At 38.7% G+C, this 21918-nt stretch overlaps 1 protein-coding gene across 1 annotated transcript; it reads right to left on the bottom strand.

Annotated features, from left to right (window-relative positions):
• Positions 1 to 14565: 14565 nt before the first annotated feature.
• On the bottom strand, positions 14566 to 21272 carry LOC115919057 (calmodulin-like). Its single transcript, XM_030998454.1, has 6 exons — positions 21147 to 21272; positions 19660 to 19690; positions 18169 to 18312; positions 16123 to 16249; positions 15115 to 15230; positions 14566 to 14748 (listed from the first exon to the last, which is right to left on the bottom strand). Exons 1-6 carry the CDS (start codon positions 21147 to 21149, stop codon positions 14720 to 14722), a joined length of 450 nt encoding a protein of 149 aa, XP_030854314.1. The 5' UTR covers positions 21150 to 21272; the 3' UTR covers positions 14566 to 14719.
• Positions 21273 to 21918: the final 646 nt, after the last annotated feature.

Consider the following 21918-nt stretch of genomic DNA (forward strand, 5'->3'; position numbering starts at 1 on the left):
TATACAGAAATCGCACAAAAGTTCCATTGACATTTCAGAAAGTGACTATAGAGGCGGTATTAAATAAAATGTAACTCATGGTTTACGATTCCGCTGGTAGTAGATAATGCAATATTCCTATACAAATATTCTAGCCCATGGAAACTAATGCAATGACAATGAGTAAATTCAGTGACCAAATGGATTTGTGTTATTGATGCATTTAATATGATGTCTTTCACAACAATTCTTTCAGAAGCGTTTTTTTCGAAAATTAACAATAAAAGCAAATAAAAGGTGTATAACAGGATAGGGGTAGACCTTGAATTGATACTGTAGTAGGTTATGATTATGATGATGATTGTACTGGTGTTGATGATGTGGAACACATTGATGGGGTGATTTTGATGATACTGGTAGTAATGGTGATGATGATGATGATGATGATGATGATGATGATTATAGTGATGATGATGATGATGATGATACTGGTAGTGATGATGATGATGATGAAAGTGATGATGATGATAGTGAATATGATGATGATTATAGTGATGATGATGATGATTATAGTGATGATGACGATGACGATGACGATGATGATGATGATTATAGTGATGGTGATGATGATGATGATGATGATGATACTGGTAGTGATGATGATGATGATGATGATGATACTGGTAGTGATGATGATGATGATGATGATACTGGTAGTGATGATGATGATGATGATGATGATGATTATTATAGTGATGATGATGATGAAGATGATACTGGTAGTGATGATGATGATGAAAGTGATGATGATGATGATAGTGAGGATGATGATGATTATAGTGATGATGATTATAGTGATGATCATGATGACGATGATGATGATACTGGTAGTGATGATGATGATGATGGTTATGATGATGATGATGATGATGATGATGATTACGATGAAGATGATGATGATGATGGTGATAATGATGATGATAATGGTGATGATGTTGAAAACATTGATGATGATGATCATGATGACAGTGGTAGTGAAGATGGAATTGGCGGCAATGACGAATATGATTGTCTGACAAGTAAAAAAAAAAAAAAAGTTACTGACGACCATTAAGAGGGCCATAGAGTCAGCCGCCATAGTAACCACTTATTGTAATCCACATACTCATCGTTGAAATACCTCGTCAGAGGTGACTACAATATCGAGTTGTTCTCGGAGAAAAGCTGCCCATGCTTTTGAAACATTTGTGAATTTAGAGGTCTATGAGGAAAATGGCAAATAGCACGAAATACAATTTTTTCTTTCTTGTATGGTTGTTGTTGGGGGGGGGGAGAAGTATTTGAACCTTGTCAGTCATATATACAGGAGAGCCCGCCATCATTGTTTGCGTGTGACGTTGGACATTCGAATAACAATGAAAGAGATCAGCGTGAGCGGACATAAAATAGTCATATAAGAGTATACAAATGAAGGTTAGCTTAGAGGTTGAGGTAATTTCAATGGATTCGAATTTTTTTTTTAGTACAATAATTTGAAAATTTCTAGAGACTGAGCATTTTGAAAATTATTGGGTAATAGATTCCATACTTTAGCACCGGCAGATTTTTAGAGACTGACAATAAAGTTGAATGTTTGGTTTAGACGGCACAACATTAAGGGAATTTGCATTACGCGTATTCAGTCCATGTCTATCGAAATACATTTCAATATCATTGCATAAACGGGACGGGGCTATACCGTGAACACATTGGTACATCAGTGTAGATAGAAAGTAATCACGTCGATCCTCAATTATTTTCCACGATAGATTTTTCATCAGGTCAAGACCAGGAGTATCAATATAATCATAATTACCGGTTACGTGACGAGCTGCCCTTTTTGTAGTCTCAATAGGGGTAACTTCAATTTATTAGGACAGTTACCCCAAACTGAGACACCGTAATCAAGACAACGTTGAATACATGGGTGTCGATCCCGGGGGGATGGGGGGATATATCCCCCCCCCCAATATTTCAGGTGGGGGGGGGGTGGCCTGTACAATCATCCCCCCCCCAATAATTCACCATAAAAAATTAAAAAAATGAGAACCCGATGAGAGTAGTTAATGGTTATTACTCGCCAGATGACCATCATGATGTGATGAGATCATCGTGATGAGATCGGAGACAAGGAGAAATATCAATTAATAATATTAATTAATATGACTTATAAGATAGTTCACTAGTTGTTATGTTGTTTCCGTTCACCCTTTTTAAAATTCACGTCATTGTATCTTTATTTGTTTGTTTTTCACTCATTTTATTTCCTGATATTTCCTAAAACATTTTTCATTTTTGGAGAAAGATTATTAGGTCACAACTTATTTTTGCTTGATTGAAATGCTGATGTAGACCTATGTCACTGGCGTACTGGTGGGGGGGGGGGGTAGCTTGGGGGCGCTAGCCCCCCCCCCCCAAATAACATCCAACCATGACTAATTTTCAATTTCATACAAGTGATTTATAAATGTTTGTGATATCACATGATTTTCAACAAAATTCGCATTTCTCCATTTCTGTTTCAAACTGACACATTCCCAAATAGTCAGGAAGAGCATATATTTTGTACAGTCACTAATGGGCCTAATTAGTGGCAGTTAACACTAACAGTAGTATACAATTCCTTTCTAGAAGCTATTGCGACATGCACTGCCGGCAGATAACATGCTACCCACCACTAGGGCTGTGCATGCAAAAATTTGCTTCTCTAATAATACGTACATCATGTGGGGAAACTGAATTCAGACAACGATTAATATAGAGAACAGTACAACGAATCGTTTTCTTTCTCTAATAATTAAGTGAAACGGCAAAGATTTCGCGCTACGCGCGGGATGGGCGAAAATGAATACAGACAAGGATTAAGAGTAATAATTAATTAAAACGTCAAAGCTTCCGCGCTTCGCGCGGAAGGGGGAAACTGAATTCAGACAAGTCGAGAATGGTACATCGAATAATCTTCTATTTTTAATAATCTAATGAAACGTCAGAGCTTCCGCGCTACGCGCGGAGGAAGAAAAACATGATTCAAACATTAAGGATTAAGAGTCGAGAATGGTACATGAAATCGTCTTCTTTCTTTAATAATCTAAAGAAACGTCAGAGCTTCCGCGCTACGCGCGGAGGGAGGGGAACTTGACTCAAACAAGGATTAAGAGTCGAGAACGGTCCAACGAATCGTCTTCTTTTTCTAATAGTTTAATGAAACGTCAAAGCATCCGCGCTTAGCGCTGGATGGGTGGGGGGAATTGCGCTCAGACAGGGACACGATACAACGAATCGTCTTTTTTCTCTAATAATTTAATGAAACGTCAAAGCTTCCGCGCTTCACGCAGAAGGGGGAAACTTGATTCAAACAAGGATTAAGAGTCGAGAGTGGTACATCGATTCGTCTTCTTTCTTTAACGATTAAATGATACGTCAGAGCTTCCGCGCTACGGGCGGAGGAAGGGGAACTTGATTCAAACAAGGATTAAGAGTCGAGAACGGTCCAACGAATCGTCTTCTTTCTCTAATAATTTAATGAAACGTCAAAGCTTCCGCGTTTCGCGGGGGAGGGGGGAAACTCCCCCCTCCCTGCACCCAAGCCCCTAAAGAGCGCGCTTTGTAAGTGATTCCCACGCCTTGCGTGCTCACTACCGCCCCCCTAAAATGAAATCCTGGCTACGCGCTTTGGGAGGGGGCGCAATCTGCCACACGCTTCTACCTCTTGGTTGCTTTGATCCATTGCCGAAAATATTATGGCACCTATCACCCCCCCCCCCCCAACCACGGACACAAATCGACACCCTTGGAGGTAAGAGTCTGAGAGAGGAGGAGTGGGAATAAAAGAGAGAAGGGGTCGTTGGGTGGAATCGTCTCGTCGAGGGAGCAGAAAAGACACGGGTAAATATGTTACTGTGTCGGGTCAGCTGTGTCGGTATTCTTGCTCGATCCTCGTGTACTATATTAATGCAGAAGTTTGAAGTCGGTGAGATGTATATTGTCGGTCGGCCGACAAGTTTTTTTCCCTACGAACTGTGACTTCTTATCCGCTGTGACGACTTCGAGAGTGACTACAACTACAATACTTGTATTTTCTCGAAGTTTCGCTTTCCTATATATCAGCTAAAGAAATCAGAGTTTTAAAATTTTCGGGGAAACTAAATTCAAACAAGGTTTAAGAGTCAACAACGGTACGACGAATCGTCTTCCTTTATTTATATTGTGATGAAACGCCAAAAATTCCGCGCTTCGCGCGAGAGGGGGAAACTAATTCAGAAAAATAAAGCTTATTTAGAGTCGAAAATGGTACAACGAATCGTGTTCTTTCTCTAATAATTTAAGGAAACGTCAAAGCTTTCGCGCGAGAGGGGGAAACTGAATTCAGATGAATAGGGCTTAATAAGATTCGAAAACGGTACGAGGAATCGTTTTCCTTTCTCTATATTGTGATGAAACGCCAAAAATTGAGCGCTTCGCGCGGAAGGGGAAAACTTCATTTAGACGAGTCGAGAACGGTACGACGAATCGTCTTCTTTCTCTAATAATTTAAGGAAATGTCAAAGCTTCCGCGCTTCGCGCCTTTCAGTTGGTGACCATGTTCGCGTACAGAACCAGACGGGACCACACCCCCTTAAATGGGACAAGACTGGAATCGTGGTCGAGGTTCGCCAGTTCGACCAATACGTGATCCGCGTCGACGGCTCCGGGAGAATTACACTATGGAACAGGAAGTTCCTGAGACAGTATGTTCCAGTGTACCCACGCCCCCCTCCTTTGGTGATGGACGGTGACTTTGGCACAACTCGTCCGAGTACTCGACAGCCCGTCCTGCGGCCAGACGTAGGGGCCCTGCCGCATCCTACTGAACAGCCTGGGGATCCCGCTTCAGGCCCTGAAAGAAACAGCCCTATCCCTGGTGCCACCACTGGCATGCCCTGACACCCCTGCCACAGCCAGTCGGGACCTGTCATGCCCGCTGCCCGGGCAGCTCCTACGACCCCTGCCGCTTCTGGGACGTCCAATGACCCGCCCCGTCGTTCTCTTCGCCCATCTCTGGTTGTTCCTGTCCCTTCTGTCGACACGCCGTTGCCGTCGCTCACACCCGTCGGACGGGCCAGTGCTCCTCCTAGGCGATCTACCCGTTGCCCAGCCAAACCTGTTTGGCACTCAGACTATGACATGTGACATTGACACTCGAACAGTTTGCCTTATGTCTTTAATTCTTTAACTGATATTTGGCTATTGCATTTCTTGTTTTGCTAGTTTTTGATGACATTTCGTCATGCGTTAGGTTTCGTTTTAGCCTGGTCCGCGTTCACGTTTCTTGTTCTTACATGTTACTTGTCGTTGATCATTGGGTCGTATTTTAAGTCTTTGTCGCACCGTTAGCCTTTCGTTTCTTTTTGCACCAAAGACTTGGGGGAGATAGAGGATTATGTTATAGTTTGATGTTAATTAAGGGTATCTTCTTTTATCTTATTTAATTACAGACCGTGATCATTGTTGAAGTCTACTGATATCGACTGACACAAATAGCCAGATCTTATTTACTTATTACGACTAAGTCATCAGTATGTCTTAATATTTACATTGACCATGAACTCATTGAGCAAGTCCACTCATGTAAACCTGAAATGAAATGTATTGGGGATCTCCCAATTTCGCGCCCCAGTAAAGTCTTAGTGTACGGAAGAACAGTCCACGGGCTGAGGTAGGCCTCCGTGCTTGAATAAATAAATGAAATGAAATGAAATGAAATGAAACAATTATAAGTCAGTTGCATACAAGATTTATTGCCTTGGAAAATTGGGGAAATTCTTAGGCATGACACTGTTGAATACTATATAAAAATCTACTATTCAACATTGTCTTGATTACGGTGTCTCAGTTTGGGGTAACTGTCCTAATAAATTGAAGTTCCCCCTTTTGAGTCTACAAAAAGGGCAGCTCGTCACGTAACCGAGACCCGACGCCCGAACGGGCCTGACACCCGCTCTGGGTAAGGTGCCCCGATCAGGAGGACCTCGGCGTCGTGGACTCGCGCGCCCGAAGCCGCCTCACGCCACAGGTCCCAGAGCCTAAGGGCCGCTGGGCCCGGGGGCTCGTCGCGACGCCGAAACGCCGCGGCAGGCACCGCCCGGATGGCTCTCCCCAAGTTCACGGTTCGAGTTGTGCACGGGTGTCTGTCGGACCCCGCCAAAAACTTCTGGCCAATGAGCGTGGATGGGCGATTATTGACAATGACAACGACGAGATCCGCCCCGATGTTCATCTCTCTTTTGATGGCGTTCATTTGAATAGAAACAGGGTCACTATGTTTGCGCAGAATATAATACGATATCTTCGGCCAGATACTTATCGCAGTCCACAGCATTCTTTTCAGAATCGTCAAACAACCAATCACCGGTGGAAACCGAGAGGAGCAGTGTTTCCACGCGACTGGATGGACGACTTGGAGACTCGGAGAGGATACCCCTACACGGATCAATTCTATTAACCACGAATACTGCAGATGAAAATGATGCATACTACAGTGTGTCCCGAAAAAAACTATACACTTTTGAAATGGCTGCCGAATAACAAATATATGATTCTAGGGGGAAAAGTTTTATATGTATGGAAAGCTCATAAACTCAACTTTCATATGACACCAAAAAGTTTGAAAATAATTCATGCTTGGGTGAGTACTGGTCACTTTTGTAAAGGGTATGGAAATTAGGTTGCGCAGGAATTAGCCTTCCAATTTGTGAGAGGTAAATCCTTTGGAGCTTACCGAATTGAGGGTGATATGATACATTCATGATTTGCTGAGTGAATTTCATGGTTTATTAAACCAAACTTTTATGCACGGAACAGGAATTTATTTTTCTATTGTAGCATTGTAACTTTCCCTGGTAGACTCAGTGGTGTGTTCATGAGAGTCCGGATGGGGTGATGGTACATGTTGTAATTTCCATGTTACAAACTGTTATTTTTTACATTTGTGACTTTGAATAAAAACCTTCACCCCACATTTCAGTTACCATTTACCTGAAGAATAAGTAGCCGACATCTTGGACATTCCTTTTGTCAACAAACCGTATTTGAATATTCAATTTACATTATCCCTACCTGGGTATTGAGTAAATCAATGAGATGTTCAACTAATCTTACAATAATTGAAATGTGGGGTGAAGGTTTTTATTCAAAGTCACAGATGTAAGAGAATAACAGTTTGTAACATGGAAATTACAACATGTATCATCACCCCATCCTGACTCCCATGAACACACCACTGAGTCTACCAGGGAAGTTACAGTGCTACAATAAAAAATGCAATTCCTGTTAACTCATGCATAAAATGTTAATCCCATAAACCAAACATTTCACTCAGCAAACCCAAACTTATCACAATTGATCATAAATTGGTCATATCATCCTCAATTCGGTAAGCTCCAAAGGATTTACCTCTCACAAATTGGAAGGCTAATTCCTGCGCAACCAAATTTTCATACCCTTTACAAAAGTGAGCAGTGCTCACCCGAGCATGAATTATTTTCGCAACTTTTGGTGTCATATGAAAGTTGAGTATATGGGCTTTATAACTTTTCCCCCTAGAATCATATATTTGTTATTTGGCAGCCATTTCAAAAGTGTATAGTTTTTTTCGGGACACACTGTATAGTCTGGAAAACGGATATATCAAGCCATTTAGTGGAAATGGTCTAAAAATTTGCCATGTAAATATCAATTCGTTACCAGCCAAGATAGATGATCTAAAATATACTCTAAAATATAATCCATTCGATATTATAGCTATAACAGAAACTCACTGTGATGAGACCATACCAGACTCCGAACTATTAATAGAGGACTATAACATTATTCGTAAAGACAGAACGAGACACGGTGGAGGTGTAGCCCTTTATATACGAAGAGACATTAACTATACACGGCTGGACTATGTAAATGAACTGGAAGCCATATGTGTAAAGGTCAAAGTATCTCGTTACGAAACTCTTCTGATTTGTGTATTATATAGACCACCAAATGTTCCAGTAGAGTATTTCGACCAAATCTCTTGTATGATGGAAAGGGCGATTAGCGACGATGTAGAAATGATTTTACTGGGAGACTTTAATTGTGATTTATGTCAGGATAGGTTAAATTCAGATGCAAAACATTTGTCATCTTTGATGACTGGTTTCTTATGCACACAATTAGTTAATGTTCCTACCCGAGTCACTATGTCATCAAAATCGATAATCGATCATATTTATTCTACCAACCCAGACAAACATATTGTCACTGGTGTATATAAAACCTTCTTTAGCGATCATTTCTTAACTTTTACAATTTATGGTGAGAGTTGCCACAAACCCTTGGAAAACTTAATAAGCTGGCGGGATTTCTCCAAATTTGATTATGAAGGATTTGTAGTTTCAATGGCACAAAAGCCTTTCAACGACATATTTCAAATTACAGATGTCAATGAAGCGTGGGAGAAAATTATTTTTTGTATACTGAACAGACTACCCTGAATAAAGAAGTGAAATAAATAAATAAAAAAAAAACGTTAATTATGATTATATTGATACTCCTGGTCTTGACCTGATGAAAAATCTATCATGGAAAATAATTGAGGATCGACGTGATTACTTTCTATCTACACTGATGTACCAATGTGTTCACGGTATAGCCCCATCCCGTTTATGCAATGATATTGAAATGTATTTCGATAGACATGGACTGAATACGCGTAATGCAAATTCCCTTAATGTTGTGCCGCCTAAACCAAACATTCAACTTAATTGTCAGTTTTGAAATCTGCCGGTGCTAAAGTATGGAATCTATTACCCAATAACTTTCAAAATGCTCAGTCTCTAGAAATTTTCAAATTATTGTACAAAAAAAAAAATCGAATCCATTGAAATTACCTCAACCTCTAATGCTAGGAGTCCACTGGGCCAGCGCCAGTTGGTGCCAGTTTGCGCCAATGCAATTTACTGTGGCGCCTAGTGTCGCCAATAAGGTGCCTAGTGGCATGTAGTGGCTCAAACTGCCTCCCAACTGGCTCGTGGTGGCCCGTAACGGCACCAAATTTGAATGTGGCGGCAAGAAAATTTCAAAATGTTTGACATTTTCGTCGCGCCACTTGCATCGAGCAATCAGCGCCAAGTGTCCGCCAAGTGGCACCAAATGGCGCGAACATATCGCCCTTTGGCGCAAACAATCCGCCTATTGGAATCCACTGGAATGTAATGGCGCGCGCCAAGGTGCAAACCGATGCAACAATATCAGCACCTTTAGGGATTAAATCCTGCACCCCTTTTAAAGGTGCAATCCTGCACCATTTAAAAGGGTGCCAGATTGAACCTTTTAGGGGAAATAGTACCCTTTATGGTTCATTCCTGCACCTTTAGCGGTGCAAACCGAGGCAACACTAGCAGCACCTTTATGGGTTCAATCCGGCACCCTTTAAGAGGGTGCCAGATTGCACCTTTTAGGAGACATGTTAGTACCCTTAATGGTTCAATCCTACTCCATGAGGAGTGCAAACCGATGCAATAGCAGCACCTTTAGGGGTTCAGTCCTGCACCCTTTAAAAGGTGCAATCCTGCACCCATCATCGAGGAATACTGGTAAAATTTGCTCGTACACAAATACATATTAAACATGCATGATGTTTCTTGGTTAGTAATCATATAATCAATATATCTATTGCTAAAACGTGAATGTAATTGTAACATGATCAGACAATATAATCTATTGGTTAATGATTGCCAAAGGAAAATACAAAACACAAAATTGATGTGCATTGTCATAATTTGCTTAACAAATCATGATAAATGTATTATTAAGAGAACACGTGGAAAGTAATCATGAATATGCATGCAATATGCAAAATTTTATTTTGCACCCTTTTTTGGTCGATAGGGTTCATTTTTGTGGGAAGGGTGCAAAATCTTATATTGTACCCTTTTTTTAACCCCTTTTCCTTCAATAGGGTTCATTTTTATGTAAAGGGTGCAGACTCTTATTTTGCACCCTTTTTTGCACCCTTTTTTCTAAGAGTGTACTGTCCACGTTCGGCCCTCAACTGTGGGTGAAGCATGGGTCTAAACCACCAGTTGTGCTTCCTTTTCTTCTTAGGAGGCTCTTCTTCTTCAGGATTGGCCAGCATATAATTTGATAGGCAGTGGCCACCTCAGCATCTCTCATCATCTTCTGACGGAGCAGCATCATCACTCCAACATTATCAAAAGCCTCAGCCATATCAAAATTGTAAATATTTAGTAGAGATGTTGTTCATACAGCAGCTGAGGAGGGTCTAAACCATGTATGTTGTTGTTGTTGTTTGGTAGCCGATGGCCGGTATTTATATAGTCGGCAAGTAGCGCCAAGCGGCGGCAAGTTCAAACCAATTTGGCGACCTTTGGCACAAACTAATCACCAAGTGACGCAAAGTAGCCGCCTATTGGCGCGAATGGCGCCAACAGGGTGAATTTTTTAATCAAATGGCCGTGTAATGGCGCGAACTGGCGCAAACTGGCGCAACATTTTGGAGCAAGCCGGGTGGCATATGGCGCACGCCATTATGGCACCCAGTTTATTCCACTTGGCGACACATGCCGAGCGGACATTAATTCGGCGCCACAGCGAGCCACTACGCGCCAATCACATAATCTTTGGCCCGAACTGGCACCAACTGGCGCTGGCCCAGTGGACTCCTAGCATAAGCTAACCTTCATTTGTATATATGACTATTTTATGTTGACATTGTTATGTGTAGCATTCATTTATATTTAGAATCATTTTTGTTCAGGCCTTGAATTATTATGCTACCATATTTTGTATTACTATGATGTAGTGTGTATTTCACTTTGTTATACTTTGTTATTTTTACTACTTTTTATATGATGTTTATAATACCAGGTCCAAGATGCAAAACAGATTAACTTTTCATCTTGTGTGCCTGTATAAATATCTATGAATAAATAAATAAATATATAAATAAATCTTTTACTTTGACAAGTGCACTTTTCCTTTCTCATAAGTGCCTTTTTTTGTTCTGATGAGTGCCCCTTCCCCTTTTTTTTTTATAAATGCACCTTTTTCACCTCTGATAAGTGCTCCACCCCAACTCTGTCAGGTTCCTTTTTTAATTCTTTCTTTGCTATAAGCATTTACGGAATTGGTCTCCTAAAAAAAAATAGAAAGTGTTTTCTTTCCTACCTTGTCTCGTAGCAACACCTGTTGAAACTGACACCAGAATTAGTGAGCCACTAATTGTTAGGACAAATTATCCGTAGTACCCGTCGAAAGAATATGTAAGACTATACATGTATACAAAGGGAGAAGAAACTCATAATCTCAATAAAGTAATAAGGCCTTAGAACTGAGTAGAGAGTCGAGCGAAGAAGTAGGACATGAATTATGATGAAGCTGAATTAGCTTTGGTGTATAGGGTGTTAAATGTACTTGCAAAAATAACTGCACATCCCAATACAATAGGGTTTAGAATGTGCTTGCCAGAGAAAATATGTGTGGCACTCTAATAATGTTGCACGTGTCACTATAGAAATGGGTGACAATTGAATAAAAGGCCAGACTTCAAGCCATACAATAAAGTCAAGACAATAATATTTACAAATGTAAAGTTCTTTTAAGGTCAATTCACTACAGTATAGCGCGCCCTCTGTATTTGTTGTGGAATGAAAAGTAGCATCAAATCGATGAGAAAATATAGGCCGACGTGTATGTTGACTTAAAAATAGGGACTTTTAGATTTGCACGAAGACAATGTGGATTGCTACGGTCGACGTCCTTTTAATGCACTGCCTTGAATGGACGTCACACGTATCAGTCCACGCAAATCTAAAAGTCCCTATTACGAATATATGGTAATACTGCAGAAACACAGTAGAATATTCATGAGCACGTATCCAGTATTTTATCTCCGTGTATTTCACAATTTGGCCTTTATCTAAGCAAATGTAAGCAAATTTCTTGACACAATTAGGCATTTATATTCATATTTTGTCATCCATTCTTTTTTTCTCTGGTTTCTTCAAGTAAAAAATGAAATGTTAACGATATTTCTTTGTGAAAAAACTTATACTCAATCTTTTCAATGATGTTGGCGGCATCGAACCTCGGACATCAAAATGGAAAAAAATGGGGAAAAAATGGGGGGAAAAATGGGGGAAAAAATGAAGAACAATTGGAAGAGTTTTAAACTCATTAAAAGATCTTATTTACCAAACTGACTGACCATTTTGTGTCAAGAAAAAAGATTTGTTTTGCTCTGAAGCACTTTTCGTCTAGTACACATGCCCCAGATCAGAGAGCGGTGTATCCTGTGTGAACACATCTTAGACAGGGAGATCCCACGCGATGTCCGCTCACGCTGATCTCTTTCATTGTTATTCGAATGTCCAACGTCACACGCAAACAATGATGGCGGGCTCTCCAGTATATATGACCGACAAGGTTCAAATACTTCTCCCCCCCCCCCCCCCCCAACAACAACCATACAAGAAAGAAAAATTGTATTTCTTGCTATTTGCCATTTTCCTCATAGACCTCTAAATTCACAAATGTTTCAAAAGCATGGGCAGCTTTTCTCCGAGAACAACTCGATATTGTAGTCACCTCTGACGAGGTATTTCAACGATGAGTATGTGGTTTACAATAATTGGTTACTATGGCGGCTGACTCTATGGCCCGCTTGAAGGTAGTCAAGATTTTTTTTTATTTGTCAGACAATCATATTCGTCATTGCCGCCAATCCCGTCTTCTCTACCACTGTCATCATGATCATCATCACTATTGTGGTCGTCATCATCAATGTTATCAACATCATCACCATTATCATCATCATTATCACCATCATCATCATCATCATCATCTTCATCGTAATCATCATCATCATCATCATCATCATCGTCATAACTATCATCATCATCACTACCAGTATCATCATCATCGTCATCATCACTATAATCATCATCATCATCATCACTATCATCATCTTCATCATTATCATCGTCGTCATCATCATCATCACTATAATCATCATCTTCATCATCACTATAATCATCATCATCATCACTATCATCATCATCATCACTTTCATCATCATCATCACTACCAGTATCATCATCATCATCATCACTATAATCATCATCATCATCATCATCATCACCATCATCATCATCACTACCAGTATCATTATCATCATCATCATCATCACTACTAGTATCATCATCATCACCATCATCATCATCACCATCACTACCAGTATCATCATCATCATCATCATCATCATCACTACCAGTATCATCAACATCATCATCATCATCATCATCATCACTACCAGTATCATCATCATCATCATCATCATCATCATCACTACTAGTATCATCATCATCACCATCATCATCATCACCATCACTACCAGTATCATCATCATCACCATCATCATCATCATCATCATCATCATCACTACTACCAGTATCATCAACATCACCACATCAACGTGATCCACATCATCAACGCCAGTACAATCAGCATCATAATCATAACCTACTACAGTATCAATTCAAGGTCTACTCCTATCCTGGTATACACCTTTTATTTGCTTTTATTGTTAATTTTCGAAAAAAACGGTTTTGAAAGAATTGTTGTGAAAGACATCATTTTAAATGCATCAATAACACAAATCTATTTGGTCACTGAATTTACTCATTGTCATTGCATTAGTTTCCCTGGGCTAGAATATTTTATAGGAATATTGCATTATCTATTACCAGCGGAATCGTAAACAATGAGTTACTTTTAATACCGCCTTTGTAGTCACTTTTTGAAATGTCAATGGAACTTAACCGGTTTCTGTAAGGACTCCACATCCTAATCTGGAGAGGAAAATAGGCTTGAATAATTCACAGTGATTATGGTCAAATATGAACAAATCAGTTTGAAGTTATGCTGTAGCAATGGTTTTGTTGATAAGAAATATTTGTTTTTATTTTTTTTTTTTTTTTAAGGGAAGTAATTTGTCTACGCTCTAACCAATTGCTGTCTCTTAAATACGGGAACTATTTATATGGGATAATTACTATCAGGCGCGTACGCATGGTTACTATCATACACTTTTGCCCTCGAATTTGGGATATTTTTTTCTCACCATTTTTCATGTAATGATTGTGATAATATTGTTAATTATTGACAAGTAACGTTTATATCTTTTTCAGAAGTTTAAAGATCAATCTCTATAAACTCGTTAGATTTATCAATGAAGTTCTGGGAAGTTATAAACTTTATCTGTCAAGGAAAAAAAACATTATCACGATCATTACGGGTACATGTCAAGAGGTAACAAATATATTCCAACGTTATGGGCAACAGTAAAATATACGGGTAGTTGGACAACTCCAAGATGAGGAGCTGTCCTATGATCACTTGTCGGGGTGATAGTTATTCAACTGGGTTGTTCTACACATGCTACATGAGGAATTTTTCGGAGTGTTCTGATTGGAAGTTATCCTTCGGGAGCCATCGTTTGGATAACACTAAGTTTTGTTCAAATGGGTATTTGTCCTACGGGAGTAACCCTGTTGGTAAAGTTGTCCGAGTTGTAATTTTCCAACGGATGCGTAATGTTGTCTGCACGGTCAATATGGGTGTTGTAGTCAAGGGGAGATTGTCCTCTTCTTCGCCTCCATTATCGGGTACTTTACTTGCTGGTCATCATAGACACGAATTCTGGATGATTAAGAAGTAAAACAAGCACGTGACAATAGTCATATTGCGATGTTAATTTAGTCGTGTATATAGGGAAATTGTTTCTGGCATTTCTTGAAATACAATGAACATCAGCAACATCATTATGAATCATAACGAATAGAATGATCCTATTATCAAAAACCATTAAACAACAAACCTTCCTGTTTTGTTGCCCCACGTCGACTCCCTTCTGTGTGTAGATTGTGTCGTAACACAGGTATAATTGTTGCAGACGACATGTCATTTACATTTTGCAATTACTTGTGCTCACCAAACATGGGAAGTTTTGAGACTACAAGATATACATTTATGTCTTATTTATTTACATTGTATGATATTATTCACCTTCATAGTTGACCTGACCATCACCGTCAATATCTGCTTCCCTGATCATTTCATCTACCTCATCGTCTGTCAGCTTTTCTCCAAGATTCGTCATCACGTGGCGCAACTCAGCAGCACTGTGACGGTAAGATGGGGAAAAGGAGCACTTACAATTCTGAGTGAAGCCATTTTAGCATTCCATCGTGCAATGACACTCTCCTTCTCCAAACGACCTTGAATCAAGAAGTGTTGCTTTAATAAACTTGTACAAAATTGTTATTGTGTCCTGCTTTAATAATTTTCCAAAAGTATGTAATTAAGTTCTGAGAAATAAATGATATCATGAGTCGCGATCGTTGAAGTAAATCATCCGAAAATCAAGTGAAACCGTGTTAGGCTCTGCATACGAGGCATCATTCTGATTACGTTCTAACCTACGCTAATCAAGTCTGATAAGGCTTGTTTCCGTTTGATAATCCCCCTTTTTGTACGATGTCACCATTACTCGGTGGGTCGAGACTGCACAAGACGCTGACGCAGTAGTACGTCAACACCATGGCTGCGTCTCACGAAACCGTCATAAGTACAAGTTCAGCGACATCCCATTGAAACGCGTGTTAAACTTGATACACGCATTTCAATGGGAGGTCGCTGAACTTGTACTAATGACGTTTTCGTGAGACCCAGCCCATGACGCTTCGTGTGCAATCATATTATGTTAATTATAATTCTAGAAGTTTTATACAATTTCTCAGATTTGACTCATTCAGTGAAAATTACTGAATGCACTGCTCCAAAGTGGTGTTACACACTGTGACCACATCACGGAATCACACTGTGTATACCACAGATTGGCGACATAGTGAATTTAGCACACTCCTACCATCTTTATCTACACACTGTGTTCACACTCTCTACGTCACAGGATATCATTTTTGTTTGTTGGTTGTTTTTGTTCGTTTTTATTTTCATTGAAGGCTCTGGAAGCATCCCTGATCCCATCTCCCCTCCAAAAGATAAATAATTTACCTGATGAAACCGTTGCCATCCTTGTCGAAGACTCTGAAAGCTTCTCTGATCTCTTCTTCGCTGTCTGTGTCCTTCATCTTCTTAGCCATCATCGTCAAGAATTCGGGAAAATCGATGGTTCCGTTCCCTAGCCGATCGAAAACAAAATAAAATCACTCACTTATTCTATCTTTTCATAAAATATATCCTATTTGTATTCCAAAGAATTATACGAAGGTTTTTAAGTAATACAGAATGTCTAAAAGCGGCATTTAAGGTACTGAAAAAATAAAACTCCGAGATGGGGTTGGTTTGACTTCTGAGTTTAGGCTTGTCAATGCATTGAATGAAAATTTTGTTAATACGATCATGTCAAACATACAACGATTAGGATTTGATAAATTTAAAGGAAAATAGATTGAAACAATGCAATTTTAAGACAACTTATTATCAGATTCCTGTAAAAAAAACAATGTTGATTTTATGGGGATTTACTCATTCCGATTTATGTGAACCATGTAACTGTAGAAATGATTCATTTTCATGCTTTTTTAATGTGAAATGTTCATTCCCTTCTTTAAAAAAATAATGGAAATAATAACACATGTCTATAATGTAGATATTTATTTTAATATTGGTATTTTATTAAAAACCTATTTGGAAAAAAATATTGATGAGATTGTTACAATTGTCTTCAGTGGAGCTTTTATAAACTGATAATTTTGAGAAACGAAAAGGGGAAAGATGAAAAGAAAAAAATTAAGACACGTTTGGACATCAACGCAGCTCTGTTAAAAAACGAAGAACGAAAAATGTATAATTTACCTGAATTGAGAGAAGTGTACGTGTAAAGTATTAAAGTGGTGATGTTGAACAAAAATGTATGTAAGTTTGATTGTTTTGTTTTAATAATACACCTGGTAACTAAGGGTGAAAGAAGAAAAACAAAATCCCATTTTTATCCTGCTCCAAGGTCAAATCGGGAAGAGAATACTTTAGGGCGGTTGATCTGCCATGCGCCTTGATTATGAAATTTTTCAAGCTAGGAGAAACTAACGTACAGTACCCAATGGCAGTCGGGATCCTTAATAGAAGATTTTTGGAAGTTTGAACTCTGGCCGCGTCATTCCCTAATATTAGGTGTCTTTTAGACGTCTTAGCCAAACCGTCAAGATTTCGGGAAAATCCCTCCCCCCCCTCCCCCCCCCCCCTCCCCCCCCCCCTCCCCCCCCCCCTCCCCCCCCCCGATATTCGTGATGACTGATATGACGGGGGAGACGAGCACAACAAATAATAAAGGATATATAATAATAATAATAATAATAAATTTATATAGCGCAGCTTTTATACAAAATATATTCAGCTGCGCTGGTTAAGAGCTCCTTTTTACTAAATTCTACAAAATAAGATCCCTCAGTTGAACAAATAAGTTTTTTAATTGGATTTGAATTGACATGGAGTGCTTCGTATTTCTATTGGCAATTTACATATATATAGTATTGTAAATCGGAATCATAAATTTGAATTGATTTGATTTGATTTGATTGGTTTCTGCATCTTTTTTCTTTTTTTCATCATACATTTTCATGAACATAATATGGTTTGATACAATATTTTAAGTGTATATAATTTTATACAGATAATAAACGAAATTAAACAAATATATTGAATGCATAAATAACATACATTAGATGCAGGAGGGCTACAGAAATAAGCAAAGTAGCTTGACGTGCCCGCAGCCCTCAAGTTAGATCCAACAATAACAATACAAAAGAGTGTGACTTGCAGAGAAGAACAGGAAAGGGGAGAGAAGGAGCGTTGGTAATAATACAATAAATCCCAAACATCTGCTGATTGAATGCAGGTTCATAATTCATTCGTGAATGGATCAACGATGCTAGGTCATGGACGATTACACATCATTGTTGAATATACAGTCAATTTACACACGAACATGAACACAGTAAAATTACACACGACAGGATCAATACTTAGACAATAACATAGTTTTAACTGTCTTCTTAAAAGAATACAAAATATATCTCTATTTTTCCATTGTGAACTTACCATCAGCATCCACTTCATTGATCATGTCTTGAAGCTCAGCCTCAGTAGGGTTCTGACCAAGTGATCTCATCACAGTACCCAACTCCTTGGTTGTGATGGTGCCATCACCATCCTTGTCAAAAAGGGAGAAAGCCTCCTTGAATTCTACAGAGATGGCAACAAAGAAACAACGAAAATCATAATTGCCAGAAGAAGATAAAAAGAGTTTGAGTTTGAGTTTTATTAACAACAACAATAAGAACATAGTTAAGTAAAACATAATGTATCAGTCATGATTACATACAATATAACAATATAACACAAGATAAATAACATTACACATGTTACCAGTCATGATTACATACAATATAACACACGATATAAAGTTACACATGGATAAGATAAACATTGTTTTACGAAGTATGTTCAGTATACAAATGAAAGAAAAGAGTATGTGTACCATTTTGTTATTAAAGGGGGGTACCAAAAGTAAGCACAGGTGCTAGTCGAGTCTGGTTCCCTATCTTTAGGAAGAAATTTTGGTACTATACTATATTACATTTATATAACATAAACTATAATAATAATAATAATATTCCGTTTTTATTTATATAGTGCTCAATACATCGATCCACCGATGTGCCTAAGCACTTTACAGATATAATCAAAGTAAACAAAGAAATAGAATAGTCATCTAGAAATATTCCTTACTGACTATATCCATGTAAGTCAACTGTATGTCGATTTCCGTATCAGAAGAAAACAAAAATACATCATTATCTAATGTGATAATCTTCTTAGAAATTCTCTAATCTGAGATATCGTATTCACCATTTCAAGAAGTCTTGTGTTTAACTCAGAGTATTTGTGGGGGACATGCATTTGGTATATATGCCGCAGCTTTAAGTGCCACTGATAATGTCATTGTACCAAATACTAAGGACAAATGTCGATTTTCACTACAATCCGAAATAGCAGGGTATCGCTATTGGACCAATCCTGCCGAAAGGGGTGTATACTCTAAATGTGTCGCCACTTGTTGTGACAATGGAGAAATTACATATCTCTAAAACGATATAATAATGTTTATCACTGTTTAAGGCAATGCTCGTTATATCAGATTGGTCAACAAAAATATTTCTTCACTTTTCTAACGTCTTTTTTCTTCCTATCTTTAGCAGAAGTGAGGATACGACCGTGATGAAAATATGGTACATGGGTTGAATTTATATTAAATTAAATAAAAAAAACATATGATGAAATATTACGATTAAAACCAATAGTTTGATAACAAATGATACACAGATTTGAGAAAGAAATGCTTACTCTCTCTCTCCCCTCTTTTCTTCTTTTTCTCTTTCTCTCGCAAATACAGACTGACCGGTTTTAGGGAACAATGACAACGTACATCCTACCAACGCATTACCATGGCAATCATGGATAACAGCTTCATCGATTAATTTGTGTGAAAAAATCAAGAGCAAGTCTTATCAACAGATCAAAACACCTTACCTGCGATTTGCTCTTCAGTGAGTTGATCTGCCTGTGGGAGAAAAACCCAAACAATAAACAAAATGAGCGTATAGACGATCGATTACTGAATATTCTTGTTCTATTTTGTGTTTCCTATTTTTAGTTAAAGATACAGTTTTATCGTACAATGTCTAGAAATGCACTACTACAAGAAATATGTTGTTTTTAATTGTATTCTTATTATGTTAATGACGTGTCACTTTCAAGATTAAGTAACATTAAGTGCATTTGGAATATTTGAGCTAAAGCCTTTATACTATATACTTGGTAGCTGGAACCAAAATGAAATGCGTTTTTTTATCCGGCTGCCAGTTTAATGATAATTCGTGAACTATGGAAGCGCATGTATACAGCAGGAGGGATGAAGAGAGAGAGAGAGAGGGAGAGAGAGAGAGAGATGGAGAGAGAAAGATGGAGAAAGACAACAAAGAGAGAGCAAAAAGGGAAATACACATACTCTCTGAATCTAGATAGAGTGAGTGAAAAGAGAGAGAGAGAGAGAGATGGAGAGAGAAAGATGGAGGCAGACAACAAAGAGAGAGCAAAAAGGGAAATGCACATACTCTCTGAATCTAGATAGAGTGAGTGAAAAGAGAGAGAGAGAGAGAGAGATGGAGAGAGAAAGATGGAGGCAGACAACAAAGAGAGAGCAAAAAGGGAAATGCACCTAGATGGAGTGAGTGAAAAGAGAGAGAGAGAGAGAGAGAGAGTATGAGAGGGCTGACTGTGTACAATCTGTGGGATGTTTGAGCAGTACACAACGCCTCAGTTCCCTGGTTCCCGTAAATACTCCCACATAGGACAAATAAATTGCAGAAAAGATGAATTCGCATGGAACAAACTGAAAGTAAAATGGCCTCCAAACGGTAGTACACACAGGGACATGATACAGTACGCACAGAACGCCAATGGGCCATTAAGGTCGCATATCGGTTATGGCATTTTCGCAAAGTATTTGCGTCAAAAAGGGAGGAAAAAATACATGACAAAGGAATTTCAATAATGGCCCCCATTATACATGTTCGCTTGCTCATATTCATATGCGCTTTATCTTTTTGCTTGTATTTCAGTCTGAGCAATTCCTTTATTTTTTTCTGTACACAAATCACCCATGCCAATGTAACTCCCATCGACGGTGCTTGCGCCAAGTAATAAAGTCCCTATTTTTTTTCTTCTTCAACGAGTCCTTTCTTGCCCTGTTGTGAATAGTCGGAGCCACTAACAAGCAAACTATAATCACACATGAAAATAGTTACTCACTATTTAATATATCGTCAGTATATGAGGTCTAGAGAAAATAAAATGGACAGATACCTTTCCAACAGAGTCTAGATTATCTTTTAGGAAGTATAATAGCCTTAAAATTACTGAATTAATCCCACTCACACAACATGCAAAACCGCGAATGTGTAGTCCTAAATGACAAACAGTACACATTAAAATTAATAATATTAAACTTGACTTACCATTTTTCTATGGAATGTGAGGTAAGGTTCGATGAAAGACAGAAAAGGATGATTGATTTGGCCGCGTCAGTGCTGTCTGACTCCTGTTGGTATAGAGGCGACGAGAGCTTGTGGCTTGTGAGCAATATTAACGAGCGATCCTGTGCGTCAGATTGCGAGCTGACTCACTCACTCACTCGATAATGTGCGCTCATGCTTTCAAATCCATGCAAATATTGCTATTCACTCTATTCATTCATCAAATATCATCTAAATACGCTGTCATGACAACGCGTGAAAGATGGCATAGTGAACTATACTATCAGCTTCCAAAATCTCAACCGGGGTTTTCCCATGAATATAATTAAAGGAAAATGGTGGGTTCGTTTGTATAGTTGTAATGCGAACTACATGTAGCGTTGTAGCAACAAAACTGTGACAAGGCCTAACATTTTACATTGTACGTCGACTAGTGCAGGGCTTTGAGTATGAAATAGGTCTTACGGTAAACACAATATATCTTGTTATAGTATCTCGCAATGTGCATCGTATTGATATTTATTTAATAATCATTTCAATAAATTTATTCGTTTTAACAATTAGTTTTCATACCATTAATCCAACCTCCATTGTAATCAGCATAATCGTCATTTCATTATTGTTATTAATAGCATCATCGTCGAGGTAAGTATTACTATAATCATCATCATCATCATCATCATCTTCATCATCATCGTCATCATCTGATCATCATCACCAGGCGCGTACACAGGGGGGGGGGGGGTTGGGGGGT

Source organism: Strongylocentrotus purpuratus, unplaced genomic scaffold (genome assembly GCF_000002235.5).
Source record: "Strongylocentrotus purpuratus isolate Spur 01 unplaced genomic scaffold, Spur_5.0 spur5_scaffold_5, whole genome shotgun sequence".
NCBI lineage: Eukaryota > Metazoa > Echinodermata > Echinoidea > Camarodonta > Strongylocentrotidae > Strongylocentrotus > Strongylocentrotus purpuratus.